This window comes from Hypanus sabinus, chromosome 8 (genome assembly GCF_030144855.1).
Source record: "Hypanus sabinus isolate sHypSab1 chromosome 8, sHypSab1.hap1, whole genome shotgun sequence".
NCBI classification, from domain to species: Eukaryota; Metazoa; Chordata; class Chondrichthyes; order Myliobatiformes; family Dasyatidae; genus Hypanus; species Hypanus sabinus.
The window spans coordinates 16,102,495-16,116,196 of NC_082713.1; the positions used below are offsets into that span (position 1 = coordinate 16,102,495).

The 13,702-nt window shown below is 42.2% G+C and overlaps 1 protein-coding gene across 5 annotated transcripts in view; it reads left to right on the top strand.

Moving 5' to 3' along the window:
- si:zfos-2326c3.2 (mitogen-activated protein kinase kinase kinase kinase 4) overlaps positions 1-13,702 on the top strand; it is a 322,043-nt gene that overhangs the window by 258,067 nt on the left and 50,274 nt on the right. For all 5 annotated transcript variants that reach the window (XM_059976720.1, XM_059976715.1, XM_059976716.1 and 2 more), the window contains 2 exons: positions 1,593-1,727; positions 8,651-8,751. In XM_059976720.1, coding sequence (XP_059832703.1) covers positions 1,593-1,727; positions 8,651-8,751 — 236 coding nt within the window. The remainder of the gene's footprint in view (positions 1-1,592; positions 1,728-8,650; positions 8,752-13,702) is intronic.

Sequence of the window (13,702 nt, forward strand, 5' to 3'; positions counted from 1 at the left end):
TTCTACGCTCCAAAGAATAAAGACCTAACTTGTTCAACCTTTCCCTATGACTTAAGGGCTGACACATTCTAGTAAATCTTCTCTGTACTCTTTCTATTTTGTTGACATCTTTCCTATAATTCGGTGACCAGAACTGTACACAATACTCAAATTTGGCCTTACCAATGCTTTGTACAATTTTAACATTACATCCCAACTCCTATACTCGATGCTCTGATTTATAAAGGCCAACATACCAAAAGCTTTCTTCACCACCCTATCCACATGAGATTCCACCTTCCTAGATTATTCCTAGATTCCACTATTATTCCTAGATCACTCTGTTCTACTGCATTCTTCAATGCCCTACCATTTACCATGTATGTCCTATTTGGATTATTCCTACCAAAATGTAACACTTCAAACTTATCAGCATTAAACTCCATCTGCTATCATTCAGCCCACTCTTCTAACTGGCCTAAATCTCTCTGCAAGCTTTGAAAACCTACTTCATTATCCACAACGCCAACTACCTTATCTGCATATCTGCATTATCTGCATATTTACCAATCCAATTTACCACCCCATCTCAATAAGAAATCTCATTTGGGTGGACACTGTGCGATGTGTCCCCTGTTACAAATCAGTACCCCGAAATAACAAACAGTACACAATATGTGATTAAATGGTTAAGCTTTATAATTCTTACTTTGACTATAGGTTAGTAAAGAAAATGAAAAAAAAAGAAAAAGAGCCAAAACTTATGAAACAACATGGAGATGTTGGCACAATGTTGGAGCTCTCTGATAAGTCAATCATCCACCATCGACCTCCCCCGATCTTCGCTGCCCTTCGGACCCTCGCTCCAAGTCCACCTCATCCAGAGGTCTACCAACTCTCTCCATTCACGTCTTCTCTCCTCACCTCTCCCCAGCAAAAGACCACAAAAATCTCTCTTCCAGCTCACAAGAAAGAACAACAGCATTCTAAACTCCGTTATCTCTAGTCATAACCCAAACATTGCTGCTACAGAGAAACCATTACATTATCAGTGAAACCTTACAGCATGTTACACATCTATACAAGTTTGTCAAGGTTTTAGATAAAATGGCCAATCTGTGCAAATTTCTAAGTAAGTAGAGGCACCGCTGTACCTTCCTTGTAATGGCACTTACATGATGGTCCTAGGACAGATCCTTTGACATGATCATCTCCAGGAATTTAAAGTTACCAATGCTCTCCACCTCTGATCTCCTAATGAGGACTGGCTCATGGACCTCCAGCTTCTTCCTCCTGTAATCAATAATCAACTCTTTGGTTTTGCTGATATCAATCAGATTTTCAATCTCACTCTTATTCATCACCTCCTTTGATTCTGCCAACATCATTGGTGTCATCAGCAAACTTAAATATGGCATTGGAGCTGTACTCAGCCTCGTAGTGATTAGAGCAGGGGGATGAGCACACAACCTTGTGGTGCATCTGTGCTGATGGCAATTGATGTTTTTCCCTTTAGCAGTGAACATTGGTCTGATTCATGCCGCGATGCCCACTGGCACAGTGTGGAACACATCTTGCTTTGAGTGCTCATCGTGATACTGTTCACCCCACAGGGAAGAAGAACAAGCTGAGAGTTTATTACCTGTCGTGGCTGAGAAACAAGATACTGCGCAATGACCCAGAAGTGGAGAAGAAGCAAGGCTGGGTGTCGGTTGGTGATCTGGAAGGCTGTGTCCACTACAAAGTTGGTACGTGTTGATCATCTGGGGGATGGGCTGTTCACTACTCCTGCCTTTGCAGTGGGTTGTTGCTTCTGCTTTAGGGAATGATTTTCTGTTGCTCAGCTAACATTCAGAAATGTTGGCACAAGGTTCAATCCCCTTCCTGGTTCCATCCAACTACCATACCCACAGGCTTTCTCCAGCCCTTCCATTAACTATGTTTGGTTCCACCTACCATACACCTGTCTCCAAATGGTTTCCATGATCCTATTATCATCTTTTCGCCCTCCAGCAGCCAACTCCAACCTTCACAGTTTCCTTCCCCATCTATTTTCATCTCTGCAAGCAGCAGGTTCCATGCACAAATCATACTCTGTATAAAAAAGTACCTCTGACTCCCACCCCCACCCCCATATTTTATTCTAATCACTTCATATCCTCTCATATTGGCCACTTCTGCCCTGGGAAAACAAAGACAAACCAGAAGACTGAGTACAGGATTAATGGTGGACAAACCAGAAGACTGCGTACAGGATTAATGGTCAGTTACTTAAGAGTGTGGATGAACAAAGGGACCTTGGGGTCCAAATCCATACATCCATCAAGGTCACTGTGCAGATTGACAGGGTAGTTAAGAAGGCCTATGGGATTATGGGATGCTAGGCTTCATTAACAGGGGGATTGAGTTCAAGAGTAGAGAGGTCGTGTTGCAACTCTACAAATCCCTGGTGAGGCCACACTTAGAGTATTGTGTTCAATTCTGGTCACCTCATTATAGGAAGGATGTGGAAGCTATGGAGAGGGTGCAGAGGAGATTTACCAGGGTGTTGCCTGGTTTGGAGAACAAGTCATAAGAAGCAAGGTTAGCAGAGCTGGGACTTTTCTCTTTGGAAACTAGAAGGATGAGAGGAGACTTGATAGAGGTCTACAAGATTATGAGAGGCATCGATAGGGTGGATAGTCAGTACCTGTTTCCCAGGGCACCAATAGCAAATACCAGAGGGCATATGTACAAAATTAAGGGAGAGAAGTTTAGGGGAGACATCAGGGGTAAGTTTTTTACACAGAGGGTTGTGAGTGCCTGGAATGACTTGCCAGGGATGGTGGTGGAGGCTAAAACATTAGGGGTATTTAAGGGCCTCTTGGACAGGCACATGGATGAAAGAAAAATGGAGGGTTATGGGGTAGTGTGGGTTTAGTGCTTTCTTTTAGGGATTATATGGGTCGGCACAACATGGAGGGCTGAAGGGCCTGTACTGTGCTGTAGTGTTCTATGGTTCTATGGAAAAGGTGCTGGCTGTTTCTATCACGTCACCTCTCATCATCTCTCACTCCAAAGAGGAAGAACCCTCGCTCACCCAAACTTTCCTCAGAGGACATGCTCTCTAATCCAGGCAGAACGCTGATTAATCTCCTCTGCACCTTTCCTAAAGGTTCCATATCTTTCCTACCACGTTTGCGTTCACTACCACCCTGGCAGCACATTCCAGATACCCACTGTCCTGTGTAAAGAAAAATTGCCACAAACACCAGAGGGCATCCTCAGGGTGGAGGAGCAAACACTTACATTCCTTCTGGATACCCTGCAACCTGATGGCATGAATCTTGATTTCTCCTTCCAGCAAACAAATCTGCCCCCCCCATTTCCTCTTTTCCCCATTTTAGCCATTCACTTCTTTTCATCTGCCTTTCATTTCCCCCTAGATCCCCTCCTCCGTCCCTTTCTGCTATTGTCCACTCTCCTCTCCTTTTTCTCCACCTCTTGACCTTTCCCAACACCTGGCCTCACCTATCACCTTCCAGCTAGCCTCTTTCCCCTCCCTCAACCTTTTTTATTTAGGCATCTTTCCCCCTTCCCTTCCCGACTGGTCACTCTTTGCCTGACCTGCTGTTCTTCCAGTATTCTGTGTGTGTTACCACACATGCCTTCTTCGAACTTACAACCTTCCCTCCCCCTCCCGTTAAACACATGCCTTCTAGTATTAAATATTTCAACATTAGGAAAAACGATTCTAGCTGTCCATCTTATCTATGCCTCTCATAATCTTATATAAATTTCTATTGAGTCTCCCCTCAGCCCCCACCTTTCCAAAAGCAATTTGGAATTTTTCCACCCCTGATGTCGAACATAATTTATAAACCAAAGGAATTATATTTTACAACTGTGTTTTATTGTTGTAAAATTATCCAAAAGGATTCTCATTTCCAGTCCAAAATTATAATGAGAAGGAGCATTTGGCTGCAAAGTGCCCTTGGTATTCATTTTCATCCAGTCAAGCAGATTTGGCTCCTGTATTTCATGACAGAAACCCTGAGTAGTCCTCATTCTTTTTTAATTGCTCTAGTGTGCATGTGGAGATGATAGGAGAGTGTTGGCAGGCTCCAAATGCGCAAAACCAGCCTCAATGACAACCAGTAGGATCGACAGAATTTCCACGCTGTCTCAGTGCTTCACTTTTTAATTCACATGAGAATCCATGTTTCCATGTATGATCTTCTTCCGTGGTCCCGTAGCATTAGTGCAACACTATTACAGCTTGGGGCGGTTCAGAGTTCAAGTCCAGCCCCGTTCTGTAAGCAGCCTCTGTCTGTTGTCCCCTTGGGATGTGTGAGTTTCCTCTGAGTCCTCCAGTTTCCTCCCATGGTACAAAGACAAACTAGTCAGGTTAATTGGTCGTTGTAAATTGTCCCATGATTCAGTCAGGGTTAATTGGTTTGTCGGAGGTGACAGTGCAACGTGGCTTGAAGGGCCGACTCCACACTGTATTGCCAAATAAATAAAAAAAATTATATTGAATACTTTACTTGATCCTATAATGTTATTTTCTTTCAACAGTTTCATAAAGATACCACTGTCAGCTTTGTATATTGATACTGTGATGTATGCACCCGGCTTCTTTCTATTAAGTATGAATGAGCCCTGCACATTTTGGCCTTCCACATAATATCTAGCTCTCCACTGAAAATTACGTTTAGATCTGTTTCTCCAACTCAGACAATACTTTCCAGATCATGATAAACCAGCAGTCTTTAAAGAAAACTCGTCTGTGTCCTTCTGCATCATTGTGTGATATGGAAGCAGCAAGACACTGCAGAGGATAGTAAAAACAACTCGGAGAATCACTGGGCTCTCCCTCCCCTCTATTTGTGACATTTACAGGGAGTATTGTAGACAGAGGGCCCAAAGTACTGTTGAGGACCCCCACCACCTATCACACATTCTCTGTGATCTACTATCATCAGGAAGGAGGTACAGAAGCATCAGGACTAGGACTGCCAGACTGGGTAACAGCTTCTTCCCCCCAGGCTGTGAGACTAATGAATACCCTGTCACTACTGAGGTCTCATCACTAAGATAGCAAGCTGTTTACTTTTTACCTGTGCTGCGCTTTACTACATGAATTTTGAATTATATTTTATTAATCTATAGTGTAAGATTCCGATTTATGTTCTGTGTCTGATATATGTTGTCTGGGTACTCTGTAGTCTGGAGGAATGTTGTTTCATTTGATTGTATATATTTACAATCAGATGACAATAAACTTGAACTTGAACTTGGTATCTGGCCCTCCTGCAAGCAAAAGTATTCATTGGAAGCTCTCCATGATTCTGAGGTGCCTTTGTTAAGGAATGCATGGAAATACGTTCTCCCCTTTTGTATTTCCTACATTCTATACCCTTCGTTTTCTGTTTTTATCTCACTGTAGGCAAGAGTCCATGTGGGGGAGTGGTGGGACTGGTTTCAGTTGGTTCTGCTGAATCCAGTCAATCCACACATGGACCAGAACCCTCCAGGCCTTGCGCATCCATGAACCCATCCAAATTTCTCTGAACTGTTGAAATCAAACTCACATCCACCACTTCCTCTGGCAGCTCATTTCACACTGTCGCCACCCTCTGAGTGAAGAAGCTCCCCTTCATGTTCCCCTAAAACATTTCACCTTTAACCCTCAACCTGTGACCTCTGGTTCTAGTCTCACCCAACCTTAGTGGAAAAAGCCTGCTTGCATTTGCCCTATCTATACCCCTTATAATTATATATACCTCTATTAAATCTCCCCTCATTCTCCTACACTCCACGGAATAAAGTCCTAACCTTTGCCTATAACTCAGGTCCTCAAGTCCTGGCAGCATCCTCTTTCAATCTTGTTTATATCTTTCCCATAGGTGGATGATCTAAACTGCCCAAATACTCCAGATTAGACCTCACCCACATCTTATACAACTTCAGCATAACATCCCAATTCCTGCAATTTCTTACAGTCATGTGCAGACCAGTTGTGATAGCAAGATGATAAGCATCCACATAGAATGCTTTCTATGGTGCATCAACAAAAGTCAGTAAGGATTGAAAAGGACATGCCGAATTTCCTCAGCCCCCTGAGGAATTGCCACCTCACATTTAGCAGTTGGAGTGAGATGAAGGATGTGACATCACTGCGTCACAAAACATGGCAACAAGCCCTTCAGCCCACTACACCTGTACTTTTAAAGTGCCCACGTTTATTCTATTTTACTTTTGTCAGCTACATAACCCACTCTTCCCAGATGCAGCAATCATCTGCAAATTAGGGGAGATTTCCACTGGGGCAGCATCCAGGCTGAAGGTGGTGCTGCCCCCCGTCCCCAGTGTTCGCTCGGCAGAAGACAAGCTCAGCTGTGGTCAGTTGCAGATTTCTGCAGGTTTCATGGCTCAAGTCTGGATTTTTTGTTACTTTTTGGCTATATCCTACTGATACCTTTATATGCTTGCTATCTTGTACAAGCTTTGTGTGCTTTATGCTGTGTGACTGTCCGCACTATGTTTTGACACTGGAGTAATGATGACTCGTTTGGCTGTATTCATGGGTATTCATGTATTGTTGAATGACAATTAAACTTGAAACGAATTCAATTCAATTCACAGTACCAACTAACCTACCTGGGTATACTTACCTGGCTACATAACCTGGGTAGATTTAAAGCAGTCATTGATTGGTTCACGATTAATAAAGGCATCAAAGGTTATGGGGAGAAAGCAGGAGAATGGGTTTGAGCAGGATAAAAAAAAAAGCCTGGATGGAATGGCCAAGCAGCCTCAAAGGGTCGAATGGCCTAATTCTGCACCTATGTCTTGTTGTCTAATAGCTTTATGATTTCATCTCCTTAATTTATGGTATTATTTACATTGAATGTTTCATAACAGCCACCAGAGAGAACCAACACAGAACGTAGAGCAGCATGGCACAGCATAGGAACAGACTCTTCAGCTCAAAGTTTCTATGGACCACAAGATGCCAAATGAAACTAAATCATTTCTGCCTGTTTATGATCCATATCCATGCATATTCACAAAAGCCTCTTAAACACCACTGCCATTTCTGCCTTCACCACTATCCTTGGCAACACATTCCTGTCTGTGTAAAAAGGAACATCGCCTTTGACATTCAGTGCACATCCTCTATTGTTTCATAAACACAGGAAAGTCTGCAGATGCTGGAAATCCAAAGCAACACACTCAAAATGCTGAAGGAACTCGGCAGGTCAGGTAGCATCTAAGGAAGTGAACAAGCACTCTACATTTTGAGCAGAGACCCTTCTTCAGGACTGGAAAGAAAGGGGGAAGACACCAGAATAAAAGGGTGGGAGGAGGGGAATGAGGATAGCTAGAAGGTGATAGGAGAAGCCAGGTGGGTTGGAAAGGGTGACGGACTGGAGGAGAGGGAATTGATAGGAGAAAAGAGTGGACTGGAAGAGAAAGGAAAGGAAAGGTGGGGGACCAGTGGGAGGAGATAGGCAGGTGGAAAGAGGTAAGAAACCAGTGTGGGGAATAGAAGGAGAAGAAAGGGGAGACAGGATTTTTTTAACCAGAAGGAGAAATTGATATCCATGTCATCAGCTGTGGGGCTGCCTAAACGGAATATAAGGTGTTGCTCTTCCACCCTGAGAGTGGCCTCATCTTGTGCCATAAATCCTCTATTATCTGTCATTTCTACCCCGTGACAAGCATTCTAACTCAATTCTCCACCCAAGTTATGGAGAAAGATAGAATAACTTAGGACTTTATTTCCTGGAGTATAGGAGAATGAGGAGAGATTTTTATAGAGGTATACAGAATTATACAAAATTATAGGTATAGAGTTCTGAGGTGCAAAGGAAGTGTAAGACACTCCTTCCCTCCACTAGCCTGCAGGTCACCCTTGGGCAAGGTGTAACACCTGCTTAGCCCCCTCCCCACCAAGCAGGGTCACGTGAAGCCATGGGAGCAGTTGGTGGATGGTTGTGTAAGCAGCTGGTGCATATCACAAGTCCTGGTTATGTGACCACTGACGCCAGGCTGAAGGTTATTGATAATGACTGGGGTCACCCATCTTCTAAGAACGTCGCTCAGAAGAAAGCAATGGAAAAATGCTTCTGTATGAAAACTTGGCAAAAACTGTCCTAGTCATGGAAAGACCATGATTTCCTTTGTCACATGACACAGCATATAATAAACAAATGAAACAAAATTATGAGTGCATAGACAGGGTAATTGTTAGCAGGTGTTTTCACTGGAGGTTGGGAGAGATTAGTATTAAAGCTCATGGGTTAAGAGTGAAAGGTGAAACATTTAAAGGAAAGCTGAGGGAGAACTCAAAGATGAATCAATGGGAGTGTGGAACAAGCTCCCAGCAGACGTAGAGGACATGGGTTCAATTCTATCACTTTTGAGAAGTTTGGTAAAGTACGTGGAAGTGGGGGAGATGGGTGGGTTTCTGTGATCTAGTGGACTATGACTCCATAACTCTAACCACATGATAGAATCCAATTCAGTCACTCTAGTGTAAAGACAATTCTCGGACTAATTACTGATTATTAAAACATTTCTAATTAGCACTAATTAATGTGCGACCCAATTATATCATGTATTTTGATATATCAATTAATTTTGATACCAAAATAATTGGAACATTAATTCCTTGTGTTCACAGTTAAATATGAAAGGATTAAATTCCTTGTGATTGCTCTGAAGAATTCTGTTGAAGTCTATGCGTGGGCTCCAAAACCATATCACAAATTCATGGCATTTAAGGTAAGCTAATTCACAGGGTATATTGACCAATGTGATGATTAAAGATTATCAGTGGTTTGATTCGAGATTCAAGGCAACACACACAAAATGCTGGGGAAACTCGGCAAGGTCACGCTGCATCAATGAAAATAAATAAACATTCATTGGGCCGAGAGCCTTCATCAGGACTGAAAAGGGAGGGGGAGGAAGCCAGAATGGAAAGGTGGGGTGGGGAAGGAGGATACTAGAAGGTGATAGGTGAAGCCAGGTGGGTAGGAAAAATCACATTGTTTCCAATACACAAGTGTAATGGAGAGTATTGTTACTCTGGATCTGATGCAGCGCCAAAAAAAAACACAATAATGATTTTTAAAGAAAGCTCAATAAATATAAATACGTAAATTAGCTTATTTACATAGATTGAATGTACCTCCATAAAGTGGTGCTAGGCACTGTACTGTCGGTACATAAGGTGACTAACAAGAAATGATAAAAATTGTGAAGGGGTGGGTTAGTGGGAGGAAGTGTTGATCAGCCTTGCTGCTTGGGGAAAGTCACCGTTTTTGAGTCTGGTGGTCCTGGCTATGTAGCCACCACCCTGGTGGGAATGGGACAAACAAACCATGAGTGGGGTGAGTGAGATCCTTCATGACGTTACTGGTCCTTTTCTGGCACCTTTCTGTATGTATAGCAGGAAGTTTGGTGCTGGTGATGCATTGGGCAGTTTTGACTACCTGTTGTAGAGCCCTCCCATCTGCCACAGTGCAGTCTCCCTACTGTGCAGCGAGGCAATTTATTGGAATGCTCTCTAATGCGCATCTGTTGATTGACATGAGTATAGATGTATGTAGTCCAGATCTCTTCTGCCTCCTCAGAACGTAAGGGCATTGGTGAGCTTTGCTGATTGTGTAGAACGTGTTCTGTGACCATGAGAGGTTGTGTGAGATGTAACTCTCCCAGGAGTTTGAAACTGTTCAGTTTCCACTGCTGTGTTACTGATGTAGAGGTGTGTGAATAATGTGAGTTCTTCTGAAATCAGTAACAATTTCCTTTGTCTTTTTGTCATTGAGGAAAAAGTTATTTGCCTGATACCAGGCCTCAAGCTCTTCAGTCTGCTCTCTGTAGGCTATCTCATTGCTGTTGGTGTTGAGCCCCATGACGGCCATGTCATCAGCAAGTTTGATAATGTGATTATTTGATTTAATTACATTAGGTATTATACTAATCCTTGGGAATATTAGTTCATGTTCACAATTTACTATGCTCACATCATTAGAACAGAGATGGATACAACAGGTCAGAGGCCCAAATATCCTGGTTACTCACATGAAGAAACATTAAAACAGCTCTTGGTGTAGTCACCTGCTTTGTCTTGCGTTAGTCAGACAGCAGTAACAAAGAATTTGAAAGAGTTAGTAGCAGATCAGACGGCATACCTGCCATTTCTTTGGCACTTTTGTCTGTTTTATGAGGCCGAGTTGCTCGCTCAACGTTCAGCCCTCACAGATGGAAAATGTGCAAGGAGCTGGGCAGATTCAAACCTGGGAACACTCACCTCAAAGTCCAGTGCAAATGACACCACACCACTGGTTGGTCATGTGATAGCAAATCCAGGCATAAAAGCATGCAGACATGGTCAAGAGGTTCAGTTGTTGTTCAGACCAAACATCAGAATGGGGAAGAAATGTGATCTCAGTGACTTTGACCCTGTAATGTTTGTTGGTGCCAGGCAGGGCGGTTGGAGTATCTCAGAAACTGCTGATCTCCCGGGACTTTCACACACAACATTCTCTAGAGTTTACAGAGAGTGGTATAAAAGACAAAATCAACAACATCCAGTAAGTGGCAGTTTTGTGGGTAAAAATACCTTGTCAATGAGAGAGATCAGAGAAGAGTGGACAGACTGGTTCAAGCTGACAGGAAGGTGACAGTAACTCAAACAACCATGTGTTATAAAGGTGCTGTGCAGAAGGGCATCTCTGAATACACACACATCGAACCTTGAAGTGGATGGGCTGCAACAGCAGAAACCACATACGTTCAGTGGCCACTTTATCAGGTATATTAGGTACCTAATAAAGTGGCCACTGAGTATAGGTTACTAGTGTACACATCCACGGTGACTTGGAAATAAGGTTTACTGGTAATAATGACAAACACGAGTACACCAACTGAAAGCTGGCATGGTGCCTTAAATTTTCTGTCTCCTTTCCTTTTTTTGTGAGCTATTTGCCCATCAAGCAAAACAGACTTCTTGTGACCTAAGTAAATGAACACAAATGTGACAAAATATGTTCAAGGATTATTTTAATAGTAATAGTAAGCCGCATAATTGAATTTCTTAATGTAATCTATCTCATATCATATGTTCATGACCTAGTTATTCAGCACACTCTTGGGTCTCTCGGTGTTAACTCCCAAGGATTGAAGAATATATTGCTTTAGAAATGTTCCAATTTCTGACTCTATTAATTCCCTGCCTTATTTAGGTTGACAGAGTTGAGAAGTGGAACAGGTTATGAGGACAAGCAATACATTGAAGTCTTTCAGGCAATAATTGTTTGATTCTTTGAAAGAATTAAATGCAGCACTCGCAATAAAGCTGATTTTAAAGTTCAAATTAAATTGATTATCAAAGTTACATATATGTCACACTCTATACAACCTTGGGATTCATTTTCCTGTGGGTATTCATAGTAAATACCAAGACACAAAATGCTAATAATTAAATAAATAGATATCAAGAACATGAGATGAAAAGTCCTTAAAAGTGAGTCCATAGGTTGTGGGAACAGTTTGGTGTTGGGGTAAGTGGATTTGACTAAAGTTATCCCCTCTGGTTCATGAGCCTGATGGCTGAGGGATAACACTTATTCCCGAACCTGGTAGTGTGGGTCCTAATGTTCCTATACCTCCTTCCTATATCAAGAAGAGAGCACGACATGGATGGTGGGGGGTCAATGATGATGGATACTGCTGTCCTGAGACAACATCTTGCCAGATGTTTCAGTATTATAGTGGAGTAAAGGGAACTAAAGAGTGATGAGGGAAGAGCTGGCCAAAGTTGATCTAGCAGGGATGATGGCAGAAGAGAAAGGTTTGGAGTTTGGAGTCCTGGGGCAGGTTTGAAGAGTACAGGATAGATACATCACAAAGATGAAGATGTATTCTAAAGGAAGGTTGACATAACCATGGCTGACAAGAGAAGTCAAAGACAGCATAAAAGCAAAAGAGAGGAAAGATAGGGGATTGTGAACATTTTAAAAATTAACAGATGGCAAATGAAAAAGATATAAGGAGACGAAAGATGAAATATGAAGTTTCAGCTAGCCAATAATATAAAAGAGGATACAAAATCTTTTCAAATATATAAAGTGTAAAAGGGAGATGAAAGTGGATATTTGACCATTAGAAAATGATGCTGGAAAGGTAGTAATGGGGGACAAAAAATGGTGGATGAACTTAAGCATTTTGTGTCAGTCTTCACTGTGGAAGACAATAGCAGAATGGCAGTAATGCAGGAGTGTCAGGGTGCAGAAATGACTTTCTCCAGCATCATTGCTATTACTAAGGAGAAGGTGCTTGAGAAGCTGAAATGTTTGAAGGTAGATAAGCCATCTGGACCAGTTGAACTACATGCCAGGGTGTCAAAAGAGGTAGCTGAAGAGTTTGTGGAGGCATTAATAATTATCTTTTGAGAATTACAAGATTCTGGCATGATTCTGGAGGTCTGGAAAACTGCAAATGTCCCTCCACTCTTTAAGAAGGGATGGAGGCAGAAGAAAGGAAATAATTTGCCAATTAGACTAACTTCAGTGGTTGGAAAAACATTGGAGTCTATTATTAAGGATAAGCTTTCAGAGTACTTGGAAGCACATGATAAAATAGGCCAAAGACAACTTGAGTTTCTCAAGAGGAAATCTTGCCTGATAAATCCTTTGGAGTTTTTAGAATAAATAACAGCCAGGATAGACAAAGGAGAGTTAGTGGATGATGTTTGTTTGGATTTTCAGAAGGTCTTTGACAATGTGCTGCACATGAGGCTGCTTAGCAAGATAAGAGCCCATGGTATCACGGGAAAACTACTACCGTGGGTAGAAGATTGGCTGACTGACAGGATGCAAAGAGTGGGGGAAAAAGGGAGCCTTTTCTGGTTGGCTATCAGTGACTAGTGGTGTGCCACAGGGGTTGGTGTTAAGAACACTTCCTTTCATGTAATATGTCAAAGATTTGGATGAAGGAATAGTAGGCTTTGTAGCCAAGTTTGCAAATGATACGAAGATATGTGGAGAGGCAGATAGTGTTGATGAAGCAGGGTATCTGCAGAAGGACTTTGACTGATTGGGGAAATGGGCAAAGAAGTAGCAGATAGAATATAGTGTCGGGAAGTCCACTATACTATAGTAGTATTGTATACTACTATACTATACTTCCTATAGTATAGTACTATATACGCTACATGAACGGCACTTGGAAGGAATAAAGGCATAGACTATTTTCTAAATTAGGAGGTAATTCAAAAATCTGAGGTGCAAATAACTTGGGAGTCATCGTGCAGGATTTCTTGTTTGTTGAGATGGTTATAAAGATGGCAAATGCAATGTTAGCAATGCAATGAGAAGACTAGAATACAAAAACCAGGGTGTAATGCAGAGTCTTTATAAGGCATTGGTGAGACAGCATTTTGAGTATTATAAGTAGTTTTGGACCCCTTATCTAAGAAAGATGTGCTGACATTGGAGACGGTCCTGAGAAGGCTTAGGAGAATGATAGTGGGAATGAAAGGGTTAACACATGAGGAGTGTTTGATCGCTCTGGGCTTATACTCACTGGAGTTTAGAATAATGAGGGGGGGGGGATCTCACTGAAATCTACTGAATATTGAAAGGCCTAGATAAAGTGGGTGTAGACAGGATGCTTCCCATAGTGGAGGAGTATACGGCCAGAAGACACAGTTTCAGAACTGAGGGAC